General features: G+C 34.2%; 2 protein-coding genes across 3 annotated transcripts in view; both read left to right on the forward strand.

The window, feature by feature from the left end:
* Positions 1 to 22,215, forward strand: part of LOC138707927 (uncharacterized) — a 272,613-nt gene that overhangs the window by 101,346 nt on the left and 149,052 nt on the right. The gene's annotated exons all lie outside the window — the stretch shown is intronic.
* Positions 1 to 22,215, forward strand: part of AMPKalpha (AMP-activated protein kinase alpha subunit) — a 113,791-nt gene that overhangs the window by 90,907 nt on the left and 669 nt on the right. For both annotated transcript variants that reach the window (XM_069837991.1, XM_069837992.1), the window contains exons 10-11: positions 5,719 to 5,789; positions 9,992 to 10,184. In XM_069837991.1, the coding sequence (XP_069694092.1) occupies positions 5,719 to 5,789; positions 9,992 to 10,184 (264 nt within the window). The remainder of the gene's footprint in view (positions 1 to 5,718; positions 5,790 to 9,991; positions 10,185 to 22,215) is intronic.

Genomic DNA, 22,215 nt, shown 5'->3' on the forward strand with positions numbered 1-22,215 from the left:
TTTCTGAGAAATATCATTAAGTCGTTCTTCTGTCATTGAACATATGGAAACCAAAAATTCATCTCAATAATCTAAGTAGTTGGGATCTGGAATAGACAAGGTATTTTGAATATCTTATAATATAGAAACCAAAGAAATTTTATTCTGTATAAATGCGATAGAATGAACGTTGTTTTTACAGCGAGGATTCCAAATTATTGTAGCACATTCCACTTGCTTCTAATCAGGTATAGACCTAACCTAAAAACAGGTGGTTGTTTGAATGATTTCGAATTACAAATCCAAGTGATCTGTAAGCAGAATTAGTAATTGTTAAAATGTGGGGATTGAAAGTTAAATTAATCTCAAATTCGATACCTAAATTAATTAGCTATTAATTTAAACAATCACTCACTATCCACAATATCTGCTTGCAAGTTGCTATTTGCTACAAGTTAGCATTCACACGAGGCAAGTGGTGGAGTCAAGTTGATCACTTCATGGGAAAGTGGACACAAAAGTTGATGAGTCGTCAACTCAAATTCCGCTTGTCCGCCAAGTCACAACTTGACTGTCTCGACCATATCACACGGGGAAAGTCGTAGGAAAGTCGACTTGCTTCAAGCACTTGACTGCTGTAAACTATCCCCATGTGAATTGGCCTATAGAGTAGACAAAAGGATGTTAATACCATTGGACGGAGTGAAACCGCTTTGAGGGACCTGACACCATCCTGTTGCTACCAAAACACTGCAAAATAGCTACTACATTATAGAAGATCTTATGATAATAGGAATCCCATATGTCCGTAATTTCCTGGGGTGAGTGAATTTCTGTTATTTTTTCGTAAAACAGACTCGTTAAGCACGTATTAAAAAAAAAAATTGGAAAACTGACATCAATAAATCACAGAAATACGTACAAGTTGTTTAAATTGACAGCTCTTCAAAATGCAGTATGGTATTTAATACTTTGGAAGGTTAAAAAAAAAAAAATAAAAAAAAAAGAGAGGGGGGAGGGGATGGGATGGGGAGAGGGGGAGGGGATGGGAGGGGGAGGGGGAGTGGATGGGATGGGGAGGGGGAGAGAGAGCGAGAGTGCCTGCGCCCACACTTTGACCTTATTTTGCCACTGGTCCAATAAAAATGCTAACCTACTGTACAATAATTATTTTCATAGGTTGATCCATTTGATTTGAATCAGTAATGCAACTGGTTCCTCATTGCATATTATCATTCTCTTCTTTTGCCAATATTTCATATAGATGTCCCAGTTTTGTTTTGGGGAAAATAGAATCCCCTTAACCATGTAAAAATTGATAGACTCTTTGTTAAATTTGTTTTGCTATAGCATTTGTAGCATACATAATGAAGTTGACAATAAAAAAACACAAAATGTTACCATAGTTACTACATTGTTATCGATGTTTGCGAATGGAAGTAGCATATGAAATAAAAGACTTCAGCTATATTTAAATTAATTTCTACTAATTGCTGGTTGAAGTTCTTTCTATTAGTACCTGTGTAAAATAAAATATATAGAAATATCTAAAATGAAAGAATTTGTAACCAAATGTCATGTAACTAATACATATTGATTTAGGTAAATTATTATTATTTCACTTAAATTTCTTCAAGGTGTAAACTGGTAGGAAGATCGTTTTGACAGAAGTATATCGTCATCTTCAGTTACTTCGTCTTGACTGATATTTATTATTTTATAATATAATAGTTTCCAGTTTAATAATAATTTCACAGTACTATATATGGTAATGCAATACTGATAAAGTGAATATAACGAGGATGATGCTAATGACTTTTAAAAATTATTTAGTTCTGTAAAACAATATTATCCAGAATTTTTGTAATAGCCTAATTATGATTATATATTCTGCCAATCTTTGATATCGCCCCACACCACTAATGGAACTGGAATATATGGGTTAAATGAGGGGATAGCCAAGTACTGTACCTATGTGACAAGGTTAGTGGATTAGTTGAATTCTCTGTGTTTTTCAATTATCAGTTTCAGTGTAAAATAATCATCGCAGCAAGACCTGCCTTTACGAAAACCATTTTGTTCTTCTCCAATGATACCTTCATAATGTTCATATAATTTATTCTTGAGAATATTTGTATGTATTTTGTATCTGGAGTTCAAAAGACTTATTTATCTATAATTTTCCTTTAGTTTTGGATCCCATTTTTTGTTAATGGGGATTATCACGGATTTAGTCTGGTTTTCTGGGATGTCTTGTCCATTCCAAAGCAGATATAAAAATCAAAAAAATCATATTAAAAAATTAAGAGCTAACATACTTGAATAATTCTAAATTTATTGAATCTTCTCCTGGGGGTTTCTGATTCTTCAATTTATATAGAGTGTGTTTCAGTTCATCAAAAGAAATATGTTCCTCTACAGTATTACCAGAGAAAGGGCGTTCAAGAGGCTGCTTTGTGTTGAGACAATAACTGTTGAAAGTATTGTAACCAGTTTTCTTGGGAGATTATATTTATTGCGAGGTTATCTTTGACTTCATTATTTAATTTTATTTTTAAATTTTAAACGTTTGTGACTGTGGAGGAGTAATATCATTTTCAAAAAAAAAAAAAATCAACAAATTCATCTCAATTCTGTTTCTTCCTAACTTCTCTCTTCGCTATTGCTTGCTTTCTATGGTAATCAATTTTATCTTCTTCAGACTTAGTAGAAAGGTATTTATTATAAGCTTGTCTTTTATCCTATGTTATCTGTTTTATGTCATCATCCCATTTTCGCAATCCTTTTTTTTTTTATTCCATGCTGATATGTCTCACACTTTCTTTAGCGGCTTGTTTTAAAATATCTTGTAGAGTGAGCCATTCATCTTCGACTTTACTGTTGATTTATTGCTTTAACTAAGAGATCATCCGTTCTCTTTTGATAAAGTTGGATAGAGCTGAAATCTCTAAATAAATTAACTTTGAAAGACAGATCTCTATTTATAGGTATTGATTTCTTTTTATACCACCTAGGGTTAAGATGAATGGGACTTACTAACAGATGATGTTCTGTTTACAGCACAGGACCTCTGATACTCTAGCATCTAGAACCATTTCTGATAATTTAACTTTACAAAGTATATAATCTGTAATTGATCTTGAATTTCTTGGTTCCCATGTGAATTTATGACTGTCTTTGTGCTCAAACAAAGTGTTCATAACTTCAAAATGATTAAATAATACGAAATCAATCAAAGTCCATTACTATTACATGTTTCTTCTCTGTGGGATACCGACAAACTGATCATTTTTGTATTCCCTACTCTTGCATTAAAATTTTCCATTATAATTAGCATATCTGACATATTGACTTTATTGATAATATTTTGTAAATTGTTATAGAATTTTCGCTTTCTTCTTCCTTGCCTTCCACTGGAGCATAAATACCAAAAACTGTTAAGTAAACCTGTTGTAATTTTAATCGTAATTTAATGATCTGTTCATTCTAGTAGTAGCAGCTATCAATAAAAAATTTTAAACGTTTTTGTATCATTATCATGACCCCAGCATTAGCTCTAGTTTTACTGTCCACTCTGCTATAGAATTGTAAATAATTTTTAGTCTCTTTGAATCCCTTCAATTTCTTTTTTATTTCTGTAATAAATGCTACTGCAATTGCCTTTTTTTTTTGCTAAAATGTCATCCAATTGGTCATCTTTGTGGGAAATATACTCTGTATATTTCATGTTGCAAATTTTAAAACATTTTCTTTCTTCCCATGTGTTGTCCTTGTTTTTTGCAAGTGTTGTCATCAGTAGTATCTGTCCTATTCATCCGAGGCTTTGTATGAGACTTGAAAGCAATATAAAATGAATGCGTAATGGGTTGCTAGCTCAGAAGAGTTTAATTGGTGGGGTTCCCACTTATGTAGCATTTCCTCTACATCAGATGTTACAATTATTCTCCTGCTATTCAGTCGCCAGAGCCTCGTTAGTATAAAACAGGGTGTACCACAAGAAAGCGAAGGTGGAATTAAGATAGGAGAGGCTATAGGTCTTCGCAAACACTACCTCTTACACCCCAAAGAAATTAATGCAAAATTAATTACATACATTTACTTAAAACAAATTGTAATTGAAGTAATGTTTAATTAAATTTTTTTAGTTTTAGATAATAATTACGCAAATAGTGTGTCAGTAAAGTGATGCTTTTCTTAACAAGTGGTTAAATTACGACACAAGTGCTATAGTACCATAATGTAAAATATAAAAGAATAAATATTCTAAAATTTCAGAAAATTAAAATTACTATGAGGTTATAATGGCTTACCATAAATAAGTTGAGGTAATTAACAATTCTTTCAAGTGTTAAAGAATCAGTTTTTGGTAGGTAACCATCCAATAAATAACTTTTTATTACACTCCAAGTTGGATGAATGTAGTGATTCACGTGATTTGCCAAACTTATCAGATGAAACTCGTGAGGCAGCAAACACTGCTACTTGAAGCTTGTTACCTCAAAAGTCAAAAGATTTTATAATATATGTGTTTCATGAAATGGTTTAAACAAAAGCAATTCTAATGATAACAGAATCACTACTTTGGTGTATTTTGCTACGAAGTCAAAGGTATTAAAGTCAAAAGTCTTTGGTGAAGATACTTAGTATTAAAATCTACTTTAGCTCTTAAAAAAATACAAATATAAACAAGTTTCCTTAACTAAAAGTATTTCTTGAAAAGAAATCAGGCAGATAACGATTGGAAAAGGCAAATACGTTTACAAATAAAGAGGTAAGTAAATTTTGATTAGAAGCACCTGATAACACATTTCTTATGAATAAAATTGCTTGGTTAATGGCGTTGTCAGGAGCTTGTCGCGAAGATGAACTTGTAAAGATGGTATAGAATGTAAAGGGTCTTATTTTATAGTGAAAATATGGAGATCAAAACACACGATGAGCACCCATCGGACATTTTCAATTAGTTATGGAGCTTCTCTGAGCATAGCCTCCTCCACAAAGTCGTACACAGTTCCAAATGAGGAAAAAAAATTGTGAATCACGTAGAAATATGCAAAAAGTATATCACTTTGACCAACAAATGTAGAACATTGCCGACTCTTTCTTCAGTATAGAAATTGAAAATTGACAGCATTCATGTAGTAAGAATTAACAGCTTTTCTAAAATTCCGAGACTAGTAAATAAGTATTTGAAACTATCTCATCCAGAAAATTATATGGGACATAGTTTTAGGAGTTTTTGGCGATTCTGAGGCAAATATTTTTTTTAACTCTAAAATGCACAGACACTGAAAGTCGTCATACATGGGCGAAGGTTACATTGAAGAGTGCATATAATAAAAAGTTGATGATGCTCATAAAATGCTTGAGGGGAGGGATGGTACGTAGAAACACAGTTTGAGACTTAAGTACAGATCATAAAAAAATTTTTATGCACACAGCAAATGAAGTCCGTTTTTATTTTTGTGTTCAGTATATGCTTTTCTTTCGTATGTCTTGCAATGAGCATTCAAGAGAATAAATTTGTAAATGTGCAAATGGGAATGTCGTTGGTAACATGAACTGAAATATTGCAAGTTGTATGACATATGTGGAAGTACATGTTATCTTTTCGACACTAATTTTTTATTCTTGTTATATCAATGAAATAAAATTATTTTGTTATTCCTGTAATTTGTGCTCAAAATAATTTCACCATTCTTTCATGTGTTTCTTTTATTTGTAAATATTTTGTTTCAGGGATAAGGTCACAGAGTAAACCAAATGATATAATGAATGAAGTCTATCGCGCAATGAAAGCACTGGATTTTGTAAGTATAAATATTTATAAACGTGTTTTCTTTGGAGTTCATCTGTCTTCATAATAAATTGGAGATTTTAATTATCGTATACATAATTATCTTCTAGGCATCGTACATTGAAACTGAATAATGAAATGTGTTTAGTTTATTTGTTCAGTAGTACTATTATCAAGTAATTTGCTTCGTATTAATTCCTTTTCTTCAATCGCTGTTTGTTTTGCATGTAATTGAAATCTCTTGTACTTGTAAACATTTTTAATACAATTTTTTGGTTACATGAAACCTATCAATACTGAATAATGAAAATCTAGTAACTTGAAAATATACAGAAATTGAGTCACAGTAAATCCTCGATTTAATGGACTGTTGGGAGCTGTTGGGGCTGTTAAATCGAAAGTGATAAGTCGCGAATTTTTTAAATCAATATTTTTAAATACAATACTATAATTTGGACATATTAATGTTACAATCATGTTGCCAATTTTTTAAGACGACAACATAATAATAACTTAACAGAACTAATGCACACTTTTATCTCACTACATATGGCATGCTTTGGCTGGCAACCAATCATAATGACGATTACATGGTGCGAAATCGCATCACCATGTGACACAGGACCACATTTTAACTCGCTACATAAGACATGCTTCTGCTGGCGACCACACCACAAATCTGTCATCGATTTGCAAAAGAGGACACGTCGAAAATAACAGAGTGTTAGAAAGTCGCAAAAACTATAACGAAGTTAGTAAATTAAAATGTTCATATATTTTTTTCTAATTAGATCACTATGGATACATACATTCAGGATCCATGAACATTTTAATTTTTTAATTCTGTTATTATTATTATTTTTTTTTTTTTTGCGATTTCTCAACACTTTGCTATTTTGGACATGTTCCCTTTTGCATATCGACGCCAGAAATAATAATTATTAAATAAGGAATATAATAATGAAAATGTCAGCAAAAAATTATCCGTTAAATCTGCTGTCTGTTGAATCTAGGTCCATTAAATCGAGGATTTACTCTATTGATGGAGTTGATGTAAAAACCTGTAACTCTCAATGTTTTGAAGTTAGAAACATATAGTTTTACGCATGGAGCCAAAGAAACTTCGAAATGTAAAACCTCGTATCTATATCATTGTTCTGTAAGTGTGAAAAGCTCGTATGTCTGTCCAGTCCAACACTTACAGCTCGATTCAACGTTATTGGCCCCTGTCCTTGGTTGTTTGTCTAGTGAGCGAGCTGTGTATTGCGTCATAAGAAAGAAATTTAATCACAAATGTGCATAGGAGGGGAAGAGGAAGAATGAAAATAATATCTATGCTCGTATATGAGTGACACTCATGTCAAGAAAATATGTCATCATTGTTCAGTCAACAGACGTAGTGGTTAGTAATGGGATGTGTGGAAGAATATTGTGTTTTAAGGTGGAGTGTACCGCGACATGATAAGAAGGAAGTGTTAGATGTTATGACTGCGCAGCCTGACCTGTGTGACCCAGTCTGCCAGTAGTGATGAGTAACTCACTCTTAGCCTGTCTACTTACCTTTTGCAGGGGCCAAAATCCCTGAATCAAGCTGTACAAGGAAATCACTCACTCTCAATCTTGATAACTCAGAAAGGAAAACTTTGTAAGCCTGTATGTACTATTTCCTGTCTGATTTGGTGCCTTTTTCGTGAGGAAAACATTATCAATTTTTAATGTAATTTTGTCCAACCACTATCCTGGTGTCGGCATGGGTGGCACAGTGAATCGAGTTCTGGCCTTATGTGCCTGAGGTTGTGGGTTCAATCCCAAGTATGCTTAATTGCGACAGACTCATGTCAGTAGATTTACTGGCATGTAAAAGAACTCCTGTGGGACAAAATTCCAGAAAACCGGCAATGCTGATATAACCTTGGCAGTTGTGAGCATCGCTAAATAAAACATAATTTAATAACTATCCTTGTTCAAGTGGCATTGTCGTGGTTTAATTACTCTTGTTGTGGTGTGTTGCACTTTTGTGTGCCTCACAGGTGTGAGAATATTATTGTTCGTCATCAGAATATTGATTTAAAATGCCATCAGCTCATCAAGGAGCTCCATGTTTGTAAAATTTGCCATAAAGTGAGCAAGAAAGAAGTGAAAACAGTGGAGGGATTGGAGAGTTCTGTTTGTGAAGGAACAGTTAAGCTAAAAATGTCTTGCCACAATTAATATAATGCTATAAGTTACAATAGTTTTGATATTTTATCATTAAATAACAATTTTATGTGGTAATGAGCAACAGAATGTTCAAAATTTTCAATGCATTTTTAATGTATAACAAGGTGTTTTTTTTTCTGAAATGACAATGCAAATAACACTCAAATTCAGTAGTAATTAGTAGAACTACGTAGAATCTAAGTGTATAATCAACAGGTTTTTTTTAATGGAGAACCAAGACCTAGCTTAACTAAAGAACTCTCCTAGGACAGCCTTAAAACTTCTCATTTGAATAAGCATCCAACTTGTAGGAAATGTGGGATGGATGTTGAGTCAACATCTTACATTTTTTCTAGATAATTCAGGTTTAAGCTACATCAGGCAACGATACCTGGGGGAAAAACATGTTGTCCCCTGAGGAATTTCAGGAAATAAAACCCAGCAGCATGGTCGAGCTGGTCACCCACTATGGTATTCTGGAATGATTTCTGGTTTATGGAGTGCATAGTATATGCACTTATTGAGGAAAATGAAGCAAGGCAGGACTGCGAGGTAATTAATCCTCTCATCTTACTTTCACTGGTTTCCTCTCTTCATGACAAGCCCAACAGTTTTGAAGACAGATACTTTCTTCTGTCTTTAGTGAAAGTACAGCATTCCAAGGCTTTGCCTCCTTTGCTATTATTACAGAATCATGGTGGTTTCAATTTTAGGACTTCCTTAGAACATCAAACGCAACACTGTCTCTTGGTTTCTTCTCCTACCAAAATCATCCTTCTCTTTTTAGCACCTTTACATTCTTGTGTTTAGTTATTTTCAGGAATTTACATACTAGGCCTATATATAGTCTCACATACTTTATCAGTATCATTATCCTCAGCATCATGTAATTGTTCTTGCACTTCTGATTCACTTTATTATCGCCTTAAACTGATGATTAGGGACTGGATTTTTATGTAATATCAAGGTGTGAAATATGTACATATTTATGTAAGAAAAATAAGCTGAATATGTACCAAAATATGTAAAATCATGAAAATATTTAATATCAATATCTGGCAGGTATAAGATAGGTAAGACTCTCCAGTTGAGATTTTATATAGCATCCAACTTTTTTACCGCACACTTGACACATTACTATTTTTCCATCTGTAGTGAAAGCTTCGTCCATTGTAATCCATTGTCGTTAGGTTTGAAGATACAGGGGCCATTTTAGTTAGCTAAAAGCAGTAGATAAACTCACTTGCACTTTATATTGTAATTACTAAAACTAGAGAACTGAGTGAAATGAATGATACAACAGAACTGCAAGCACTGTTTCGCTCTACTGGATTACGAGAAAATAAGAGGAGATGTGGGACACATGCATTTTATCTGCTCCTTGTAAGAAACAAGTACCTACTAAAACCTCAAACTATAGGCATTTACAAAGTATTGTTTGAAAAGTGACATTCCTGTCTCATTCAGAAGGGTAGGATTATTCCAGCCGAGAACCATACTTTCTAATTGCTTGGAAAATTCCATTTCTGTATAAATCTACTAAATTTAAAGTAAAGAGGTCAAGCGATAAGCTGAAAAGCTATTTATTTTAATCTTTCAACATCTTTCCAGTTTGTTCCTTACTCCAGCTTCTTTTCAAACATCGACTACTTTATTGCGGCTCCTGTGAGACTTGACATGGGTTTTCCCTGAAAGAATTAGGAAGAGGGTGGGTAAGGTTGCAAATTGCATGGGAACGGCTTGTTAAGACGTGTGCAGAGCAATTATAGTTGGAGACAAATCATGTCGTCCTCGTCCCACTCCACCACATGAATGCAATGCTACTTTCTGAGTGATTTTTACAATACAAAGTAGTTGTATGAGAAAGGTTGCCTTTTGTTCACTTATATTTACAGTGGGCGATATGGGGTGAGTGCTTCTATTACTTTCTGGAACTAAGGACGTTATGTTTCATTCCGAAATATATTCTTGAAAGCTTGGGGAATGTAAGGCACTTAAGAAATGTTGTCATTTCAGGAATGGAAAGTGATCAATCCCTTTCATGTACGAGTGAGACACAAGAATGCACTGAGTGGGAAATATGTCAAGATGTCTCTGCAGCTTTACCAAGTGGACTATAAGAGTTACTTGTTGGATTTCAAGAGCTTGAGTAGTGAGAGCAGCGAGGAGAATGACTCGTGCAATGCAGGCGGTGATAATATAAACTACGGTTGGTTATATTAAATTTCTTTCTTTCTTTCTCATTATCTTATATATAAAAGTCAAGTGGCTATGTATGTATGTATGTGTGTATGTATGTATGTATGTATGTATGTGTATGTATGTATGTATGTACTCTATACAAATCTACACGCTTTGACTGATATTTGCCAAAGTTTGCACATTTAACCTTCATAACCAGGAGAAGAACATAGGCCACATTATAATTGGACAGATGGATGTTAAATTATTGAAAACAAGAAAAATGAGAAAGAAATACGTTCAAGCATGCATGTATAATATAAGTTGGACATCATCCAATCACGAATCATAAGTGCAGCGATGTGCATTTTTTGTTTTAACTCTTTTTTCCGTTGTAAATGCGGCCATATTGCTACTGAAATATTAAATAAAATAACATTAAATTAAAATTACGTAAATGAGGGACGATTTCTTGATTGAATGTGTCATGTGGCATGAATATACAATATAATGTGGCATAAGACACATTTTGTTTAATATTTAAGAACTCAAAATCAAACATAATAGGTAACAAACATGAAAGCATTCATAACATGTAAATTCAACTACTTTTCTACATAGCTCTCTGTAGCATAGTCGTAAAGTCAAAGGCTTTGGTGTAGGGGAACCCAGGTTCGAACCTGAGGTCAACTGATTTTTTTTTTATTATTTTGATAATTTATTTACATTATTTTAGTTCCATTATTTTATTTTAACCCGACATAAAGGGGGTTTTACTACATAAATAATATACCCATAGTATTTTATTTATGCTGTCTCAAACAAAGTTACCATACAATTATGTAAGCTCCCTGAAAATAACAGTGTATTAATTCTAAAATATATTTCTTTCAAAATATTGTTGTTCATGTCCGAATGTGTTATTGCTAAATTTGATCTATTATCATGTCGTGAATGTACAGTAGTATGTATGTTAAGCCTACTGATAAGAAGAATCTGTTAATTTTTAAAATATGTTTCTCTCAAAATATTATTCTTCAAGTCCAAAAATGATTTATTGCGAGATTATACTATATTCTATACATAAATAAAAATGACATAATTAATAAACAATATTATGTACGAGTATTTGTAAGATGCCATTTTTCAAGTCATATTTAAGAAACCAGGTATGACATAAGCAGGCATAAAGCAGACAAGGGATACAAAATTCTCCAATCCTATTATGTATATTTTTTATTTACATGTTGATTCTTTGATATGACCATAATACCCCCAAGGGGTTCAGACTGGGAACAAGAGAATTCTCTATTTATTGTCGACTCTCTTCAAACATCAAGCAAAAGCACACATAGACAGGAAATTACGTTAAATTTGTGTCAGCACAGCTTTAGAACAATGTAGAACATTGCGTCTATGCCAAACAGATGTAAAGGGATCGAGGAGATATATTTGTTTAGCTAAACTTCAAGACAAAGCTAATTAAAAACAAAAACAGTAAGGCACATGATGACATCTTTTCTTTTCGGTGCCTTATCTTCAGCTGTTTTAAATTGGCAGGCGTTTTGGCTAAGGTCATTAATTCATGTAAGTGACGTTATGTAAAAATTCATCTTTAGGGATGAGGAAAGGTTAGTAAAGACATACGATGGAAGAGTAATGGAACGGAGAAAAATTCCCTCCGGCGCCGGGATTTGAACCCGGAAATATCATATGTACTTCGGTACATTGAAATAATATATTAGTAAAGACAGTAATTCGTTTTGGTTTTCTGTAGTTGAGTTGCCGAGATCTCCATAAGTCAGAAGCAAAAAAGGCAATGTCGGGTGCTTTTAGCTAGTACAAAATATAAAGGAAAAATATTGTGATGCTGCAGATATTTATTTCGAGGTTTTTGAGAAAATAATATTCTTCAATGTTCCTAATACTGATACATGGATAGGTTTGTTCGAAAAATCAAAGACTTCTGCTGAATATATTACACTTAATTCATTTTTCAAACGTACTTGATCAAAGTGACTGTTATAGGACTGAAATAATTTGTTTAGTGCCTCATTCGGGAAGTTTTCTCTATAAGCAGAAAATTTTTGAGAATTTAGAAGATGTGTGAACTGAAGCTTTCCATAATCAGAAAATCTGTCAGTAATTTCCATGTGCATACGATCTAGTATGCTGTAGTACAGCTGCCTGTATTTCAAATCATCATCTCCTTTTCTTCGCTTTAATGGTGGTTCCATTGTATTGGCTGAAGAATTTTCATTTTCCATATTACTCCATATGGACGGAAACCCACTACGTCTGAACTCGGATATAGTATTTTTTAACTTCGATACCTCTTGCAAGCAGTATGCTATGTCTAGACTTTTTGTCTGAAGAATATTGTAGAGCACATCTGTATGTGCGAACACTCTAGCATAGACTTCAAGAAGAAATATATTCTGAAACTGTGTGAAAAAATACAAATATCCTTGAGCCTGCACAATTACATCATCATCATCCCAGTTTTCTTCAGAGTCATTACAAATGATATTTTCAAAAAAGCAGTCCGTTGTTCTCTGTATTCCTTCACTGTATTTACAAGCCGAGATGTAAAATCCCATCTAGTTGGTGCTACTTTTGGGAGTTTCTGTTTCATAAATTCCTTGAGTTTTTCTGATCTTTTAGGAGATGATGAGAAAAATGCAGCGAAACCCGACAGTGTTTTGAAAAAAATGCGGCATTCTGGAATGGATGAAGTAATTTGTTGCAAAACTAAATTGAGAACATGGCTGTAACAATGGATAAATAGTGCTTGAGGATACTTTTCTTGAACTTTTGTTTTTAAGCCATTAATATTTCCCGCCATAACTGAAGCACCATCGTATGTCTGTGCAATTAACTTATTGCCGACATTATATTCTGCTATAACACCTTCCACATGCTGAAACAAAGCAGCAGCAATTTTGTCCGAACTGACATTTGTGAATCCTATAAACCGTTCTTGAACATTGGCAGTACTATTGACGTATCTTAAAACAGTGGACAATTGACTCTGATTAGAGCAGTCACTTGTTTCATCAACAACAATGGCCACAAAAGGTGTTTCTTCTATTTCAGATTTTATGTTCTTTATCATAACCCCACTTATAGCAAATATTAAGTCATTCTGAATTGCAGGAGAAGTACCACAAAATACTGTTGAACTCTCAAGATGATTGGCGAGTAAATGGTCAAATTCACTTAAGGAACTTAAATATTCAATATAATTTCCTCTATTGTCTGATTCCACACTCTCATTATGACCCCGAAAAGCCAATTCTTGTTTTCCTAGAAAGCAGACTGCGTTAATAAGACGCAGTAAAATCTCCCGATTTTTTTTCACAAGATCATTGTGTTGATTGATGTGTAGAGCTTTTTGCTTATCTAGTTGTAAATCAATTCTTGTCTTCCCAAAGTTTGCAAAGTTCATGCTACTACAAATATGAGCTTTTGATTTGTCGTGTTTTAGGACTGCCGTTCGAAGGGAGTTCATATTAGGAAACCCCTCTTTTGACCACACATTAGTTTCGCGGGCTAAATAACAAACATGGCCAGCAAAATAGTTTAGACAGTTTAGAACTACCACATAACCAATTCCACTTACCATATGATGTTGAAGTGAAATGGCGTGTGTATTCACGCTGTTTTTCTTTTACGTCCATGGACAAATTTAACTCAGGAGTTGGTCTTTCCATTTTCACAATTTCAACTTTCTCGTTGTATGTACGACGGTTAAAAGGCACTTTTAATAAACCTTCTATTACACAGTCATTTTCAACACAAACCTCTCCAGAAACTTGTTCTGCCATATTTTTCACAATATCACTTAATTGGGAAATTGAAAACTTAATAATTAACAATTAATATAACTCTTAGACACTCGAACAAATCACAAATTTAAAATACTGCACTGCAAGAACGCAATCACATTGATGAGCTAGCGTACTAAGCGTATTGTTGCTTTGCGCCTGCGAAGAAACCGATCACGAGAGCGCAACTCACCCGGCCTACACTGCACGATGGAAACAGAAGGGAGAAGGGGACGGGCAGTTGTGCGACAGAACAGTGTTAGCGGAACGGTCACAGGCTACCCCTCGTAGCAGCGGTTTCTCCAGCGATGCCGCCTTGACTACTTGTTTCTTGAGCAGAGAGCGCATATAAATCTAACGATTACCTTAATTTTAATTACTGTGGTAAAACTAATAATACAAAATTATTACATTATGTTATATTATAAACTTTTTCTTTTGTAATATCATTGGGCTACCACCGGTAGCCCCGGTAGTCCGCAAAATACGCCCATGATATGATATATGATATGATATGATATATGATGTGATATGGTATGATATATGATGTGATATATGATATGATATGATATGATATGATATGATATGATATGATATGATATGATATGATTTATTCTCACACTAATCTCTCTGGTCCTGCTAGTCCTTCACATTTCTGTATTCAGGCCAGCAGTTCCATTCTTACACTATTTACAACTTTTACACTACCAGACATTTAAGACTGATGTATATTCATCATTGCATTGTTCATCTGTTCATTCCCTTTGTCCTCCATGTTCATTCACTATATTTGTTACTATATTTCTACGTTTATTATCTAATCCTGCTTATCTTCTAATCCTATCTTGTACTACTTCCTATTCATAACAAAACCTACCAATTTCATTTACTACTCTGTATTCCTACAGTCCCTATTTATTTACATTGATACTCTTTGCCTACTGTTTAAATAAAATCATCATTACCTACTCCTAATTCTTAATCACTCTTCTTCCATATTTCACTGCACACTTCGTCACTAATTCTTGAATCCACTAACACACCATTTTCTGAGATTATAAGAGGGTTTATCCTTGCTACTGCCCACTCGATTTTCCCTGTCTGCTCTATTTAATTTTACTACACTTTCTCTTCTTATCCCTAACTCTCCTTTTTTACCCCTATTATCTTTCTTGTGCTCCTTAACCTTTACCAGCTGTTGACTCACGTTGCATTTATTTCTCTTGCTGACACCACAAATGTCTCCGTCATCGCTCCCACTCTCTTGATACACTTCACTCCTATCGTGACTGCATGGTGACATCACTACTGACTTCGCACCTTCTCTACTCTTCACGGCCTTCCCTCTCTTTTCTCCTGTCAGCAAAAAGTCCCGGGTCTTCGTACTGTTGCCTGCTGCTCAATCGGAATTTGCTGCATTCAACAAAACTCCAACTTCGCACTTTCTTGCATTTCTGACATCTTGCTTTTCACGACTTCGTTCCTGTTAGTAACCGAGTTTTTCTTCACTATTCCCATTACTTTATCCTTGATCGCTTTCCTTTTTTCTTCATTTATATTGTCTCCTATCCCAGATTTATTTAAGCTATCCAAACATAATTCCACGTCGAATACCTCGCCATTTATTTTTAATTTGTCTTTCGCTAGTCTCGCGTAGTGACCTTGCTGCTGTCAGAAAAGGCAATAACACTTTCCTCCTGCACCTCATTTTGTAGTCAAAGTCACTATCAGTACTAATATTTGAGTCCTTTAACTCTTTCCTCTTGCTCACTATCTTTTCCTTTATCATAGCATTCGCCAATTTGACTAGTATAGGCTGGTTGGCCCCATGTCCCACTCTATAGATCTCTTTCACTTGCCTGTTGTCTTGTTGATGATGACATTATGAATGTTATTGTGAATTCCACAAGTATTTACATCCATTCAGTTAGAGAATGATTCAACCAGAAATGTGATGCTTCACAAACAAATCCAGCAGAAATAAAGGCACATCTATGTTTCTGGTATTTTGCTGGGAGCATAAAATGATCCCTCTAAAATGCCAAAGACCTTTGGGTTTTTTTTAGTAGGTTATTTTACGACGCTTTATCAACATCTTTGGTTATTTAGCGTCTGAATGAGATGAAGGTGATAATGCCGGTGAAATGAGTCCGGGGTCCAGCACTGAAAGTTACCCAGCATTTGCTCATATTGAGTTGAGGGAATACCCCGGAAAAACCTCAACCAGGTAACTTGCCCCGACCGGGAATCAAACCTGGGCCACCTGGTTTCGTGGCCAGATGCGCTGACCGTTACTCCACAGGTGTGGACACCTTTGGGTTAAGGATGGGACAGGAATCCCAAGAAAGTCATCCAGTGGTCATTGTGAAAGCTGCCTGGGAAGCAAAGTTCGCAAAACTATAAACAAACGTGTGTCAAACGTGTCAAAAGCTCATGTAAGTAAAGACATTTGGTTATGTTGTGTGAAAAAAGTTCTAATCGTAAACCTGAGTCTGATTTCTCATAGTGAGTTGTGTTTCTGTGTAGTTTTGACAATGTAATAAATTAAACCAACCAGAATAAATACGTTCAAATCTAATTGAACCAGTGTAAATTAAGAGTATTTTTTTACTACAGCTAATTAGTGATAAAAATTCTGTAAAAATTTAATTTGTTCTTAAATGTGAAGCTAGAACTAAACATTTAAATTACATAAAATAAAAAACTAGCATAGATAATTGTTTCTGATATTAAAATTTACTAAAATGGATGTGCTGATTATATACAATTGTATGCGTGTGGTGAAGGATTAATTGAAATCAAAAGCACACAGTGGCAATCCAGTTCAAGAATCAGAAAATTATTTGCTTTGTGATATTTTGTATTATATAGAATAAAGTGGCAAATCAGATAGTGAAGTTAGTATCGACGTACAAAAACCTATCATAAGGGGAATTGATTATTATATTAGAGTTATTAATGATTTTCGTTACGAATTTTGTCGACATCCTAGGCCCTATGCCTTCTGACTCGATTTCAGGTAGGGGAAAGCTGGAACGTCCTTTATTTTAAGAGGATTATGGAATAGTTGTAGTCCACACCTATGGAGTAACGGTCAGCGCGTCTGGCCGCGAAACCAGGTGGCCCGGGTTCGAATCCCGGTCGGGGCAAGTTACCTGGTTGAGGTTTTTTCCGGGGTTTTCCCTCAACCCAATACGAGCAAATGCTGGGTAACTTTCGGTGCTGGACCCCGGATTCATTTCACCGGCATTATCACCTTCATTTCATTCAGACGCTAAATAACCTAGATGTTGATACAGCATCGTAAAATAACCCAATAAAATAAAAAAAAAATAGTTGTACAAACATTTGCAACTGAAGGATAAATGACTCATGCAGGATTTTAAAAGTTTATAATTAATAGAATAGAGTGGAATTTGATCTGAGCCTCATTGTAAACCACTAATATATTTTTTGAAGATTATATCACTTTAAAATGTGATATACAATAAAACCTGATTAAACCGGACCAGAAATAGCCATCCTATTCACCTTCTACATTACCATGGATAATAGAGGTCCTACTGTACTGTAGAAATTAATTGCATAATACTTACAGTTTTGTAATTTCCTCCATGGTATTGTGTTTAACATGCTAGGTAGTGGATCAGAAATTAACTAATTTAAGTCTGGTTGTCAATGACGGATTTCCAAGGGCCAAAGAAACTCCCTGTAATGGTTGTCTGTGAAAAGATACCAGTACTAGAGGTTCATATAGTGATGCGAGATGAACCTCGGTTTCTCCTTTCTCAAACAGCTCAGTTATTTGCAATATTTTTCTATAATAAGTACAATATGTTTTCTTTTGACACCTGTGAAAGATATTTTGCATAGAAGTTATGCAGTATGGCCTCGCGAACAGTAGAACAAAGACTGAATGGTGGACTGGATTGCAATTATGTGGAAATTTTTGGGTCATTTCTTTGAAAGCGGGTAGTGATTATGGAAAAAACACCCCCTTCCACAAGTAACTGTTTCTGTTGCCAATAGCAATAGCATTCCTACTACACACTGAGTAACGGTAAAGGCTTATAATATTTTTTTCTGCAGCAAAAAATAAAAGAGAGAGAGAAAAACAGTCGGTAGTGATTATGGAAAAAACACCCCCTTCCACAAGTAACTGTTTCTGTTGCCAATAGCAATAGCATTCCTACTACACACTGAGTAACGGTAAAGGCTTATAATATTTTTTTCTGCAGCAAAAAATAAAAGAGAGAGAGAAAAACAGTCGGATAATCTGCTGATTACTTAATAGGGTAATGGATAGTCAGGGTTGTACCACAGTCTACTATATACAGTCACGAAGCTTGGAATGATTTTTTGCAGTTCTCACGATAGTTGCTAGCCACTTTAAGCGCTGTGAGTACTAGGAACAATAGACTGTGTCACTGCCATTGTGATCTAATACAGGCTGTAAGGCAGACCATGTGACTTGCGTTTCAAACATATAAATTAGTTTGAATGCATAAAGAGGAACCTATGTTTCTTAAAATGTAGTGTAATTGCATTAATAAAATTTGAAACATTGATTATGAGACACTTCAGACATAATTCACTTGCGAGTAATATTATTTTTGCTGTGACAGTTATGTTGTTCGCATGTGTAATATCTGCCTTTATTTCGATTAAATATTGCGAAATTCTTGTACATTCATTTATGCACAATTCAGTAATTTTCAGTTGCACTGCATGGATATTTTGATATGTTGAAATTATAGGTTATGTTTACTGTATCAGTTGTCTCTTTCTGTCTAATTTTAGTGATCTCCAATGCCCTCCCATTACATATGTATGTAATGCAACTGGTTGATGTTATGTTATATGGAAATTATAGGTTATGTTTACTATATTTAACTTATATTCCTTTATTCGCAGTTATACATTATAATTAAACATAATGTCATGTATGAAACCCCGGACATTCAATTTGTCTGTATTTTAATACTACAATAGAGTACTGAATTCTGTATTTATCTACTACCTAAGAGACGAAGTAACACAATCGTATGTACACTAATTTCATAGGAGTGGTATGATAAATTTTCTGTCTACAATTAAGGAAGGTAGGCTAGATCACAACATAAATTCTTTTTTATTAAACCTCAAAATAGCTTCAGTTCTAAACTTAAAATGTTGATTCGAACAGATTATGTTAACACATTAAAATAACACAGTTTTGTAATTATTTTTGCAACATATTATGCAATAAGAAGTAAATGGAACTTATAGACACATTACACTAAATAGCAATGATACTCAAAGTTATAATATAATATTTCACTGAGTTCCATACACTGAAATAGAAAGCCCGAACATACATTACGGCCTGGTCTAGATCGAAAAGGCATTGACTGTGCCGTGTTTCTTATTGTTTTGAAAAGTTGTGTAAACTGTGAAATGTTCATTATCGGTTGTAATAACTATAAATGGCTAAAATATAATAATTTGAATATAATATGGGATAAGGGGACGTTTGTAGCACTATAAATTGTAAGAAAAAGAGGTCAGAGTTATCCTTCTTCCTAAAGATCCAGGAAGGTGAGTTTATAGTATATTATGATATATACTTTATGAAAATAATATATAAACCTTATCTATTTCATATTTCAATAGTGGAAGGAAGGTGTTAATTTTTTCAAAAGAACACAATATCGAAAGTATACATTTTATCGTCTGCTAAGGAAAGGTTCTGTGATGACGCGATAGTAGCGATCCTGGTGGTTAGCAACTATCTGTGGATGCATATTTATTAAGTATTGAGCTTCGTGACTGTATATACTGGACTGTGGTTGTACTGTATTTTGTTTTAATTTCATTACATTACACTGGTAGGAATTCTGTTTTATTCAATGATTTTTCTCTCGTGGGACTGACAATATTGTTCCCTTTCCGTGTTAGATAGGTTTCTGTTTTAAACTGTATAAAATGCCTTATAACTTCAGGGGACTAGAGAAAAAATGACTTTTGAGGCAGGTTTACAGTTTATTCTGCTTCTGATTTAGGCAGGCTTTACTGTAGTTGATACCATACTGGCTGTCAGATTCGAGGTTTGTTTATAGAGACTCGGTCCACTGGATTTTAAAGGGTGATAATATCCTTAGCATAGCTTCATTGAGGAGGAAAGTAAAGCTAGAGGGTTCATTCCTTAGTTTTATGACCGTACAAAAAACCTTGTCCCTGATAGAGGACTGAAGGCAAAATTTGCCAACCATTTCGTGCTCACATTGAATTTCAGTGCTGAGTACCTCTAACCTCTGCAGTTGAAAATAACAGTAAATAAATAAATAAATTCCGTTTTTCGTAAAAAAAAAAAAGAAAATAATACAGAAAGTTACAGCACTATATGTGTAGCTATTTAATTTAGTGTGAAAAATTAATTACATGTATCTAATTAAACCATACAACATACAAATGAATTCAATTGTCTTACCTTTGGAAATAAAGAAATGCATTTTTAATGTAATCCAGAAACTGAAGATATCTTATTTGAGTAATTTGAATAACTGTCCAAGAAGATAAAACCATAAACGCCTAATATCATTTGCAACATGACAAACAAACTGAATTATTGCAAAACATGTAATGAGTAATTATAATGAGAAAGTATGTTTCGTCTTAACACTCATTTATAGTGTATCCATGCTGTATGTCACGGGAATTTGTGTCTTTCCACAAAAACTGAATGTATGAAAGATATGCAGCAGAAGTTGGAATCTGTATCCTTCCTCACATCACTTTCAGGACCACTTTAGCTGACAAAGACGTCGAGAGTAAATGGTGTATTTCCCATGAATAATCTCATATGTTATGTAGGCTACAATTTTGACTTCAGAGAAAAATGTATCGTAATTTTTGCTTGCATTTTAATTCTGTACTTTCCAAGTACAAAATAATACATTATTAACACTATTGTGCTGTTGACTTCACCACATGTTTTACACGATTCTTTTAAAATCTGTGATTTTATCTTTGATATGGATGCAATTAACGTAAACTAAGATTTTTCATGTCATCCACATCAAGTATGTACAGTACTACTGAAATCCCACCTAAAAATGTATTTATTTATTTATTTTCCTAATGCTACACATGTTGGTACACTTTTTTTTTTAATATGAATGGCTATGTATGTTGTTATACTACACCATTTACTTATAAATAAATACAACAAAATGTTTTAAAGAAAACCAGTTTATTCATAATACACAATTGTTTACATGTAAATTTCAAATACTTTCTATACATCTACATTTACATTAAAAAATAACACTCGAAATGACTACTACCAATACAATCTGCACTATGTGCACTACTACTACTACTACTACTACTACTACTACTACTACTACTACTACTACTGCTACTGCTGCTGCTGCTGCTGCTGCTACTGCTGCTGCTGCACCATCGCAATGACTATGGCCAACACTATTACCACCACAATACTACCACTACTACAGCCATTACCAATACAAATAATACCACTACCACCACCACTACCACCACCACTACCATCACCACCACCAACACCACTACAACTACCACTATCATTACAAATACGATCACAACCACCACCACAACCACTACTACTGCTACTACAAAAAGACCATGATCACTACCACCACCACAATGACCATGGTCACAGCCACTTCTACCACCACCGTAACTATTACTACTGTTGATTACTATTACCTTTGGTGCTGTTGCCACCACCACCACCACCACCACCACCACCACCACCACCACCACCACCACCACCACCACCACCACAAGTTGATTTATTCTTATAAATTACCTTGCTTCAACCCTTCTACTATCTAGTTTGCCAGTCGAATTTATATGCTTTATGTGCATGCTTGTATATTGTATGATTCCCTGTGATCACAAACAGAAATTGCCATCCAAATATAACTTTCTCTCCCTGTAATGCTTATGACCATGAATTAGTGAAGTGTCATTGTCACTTAGGGTTAGGTCCAATGTCTAAATCGGGTTGGTCTTTTAATCTGATTATGTCTCCTATACTATAAATGCATCCCTATTATGTCACTGATCTTATCTCATTCCACCTTTCCTTCCTCACAGAGAATTAGATACCTTAGATAGGCCTTAAAATCAGTGTAAGATTTAAGTACACTCTTGACAGCTTGTATTAGAAGACTAGTTAAACTACTTAAAGGCTGAATGCTGCACATA

This window comes from Periplaneta americana, chromosome 10 (assembly GCF_040183065.1).
Source record: "Periplaneta americana isolate PAMFEO1 chromosome 10, P.americana_PAMFEO1_priV1, whole genome shotgun sequence".
Lineage (NCBI taxonomy): Eukaryota > Metazoa > Arthropoda > Insecta > Blattodea > Blattidae > Periplaneta > Periplaneta americana.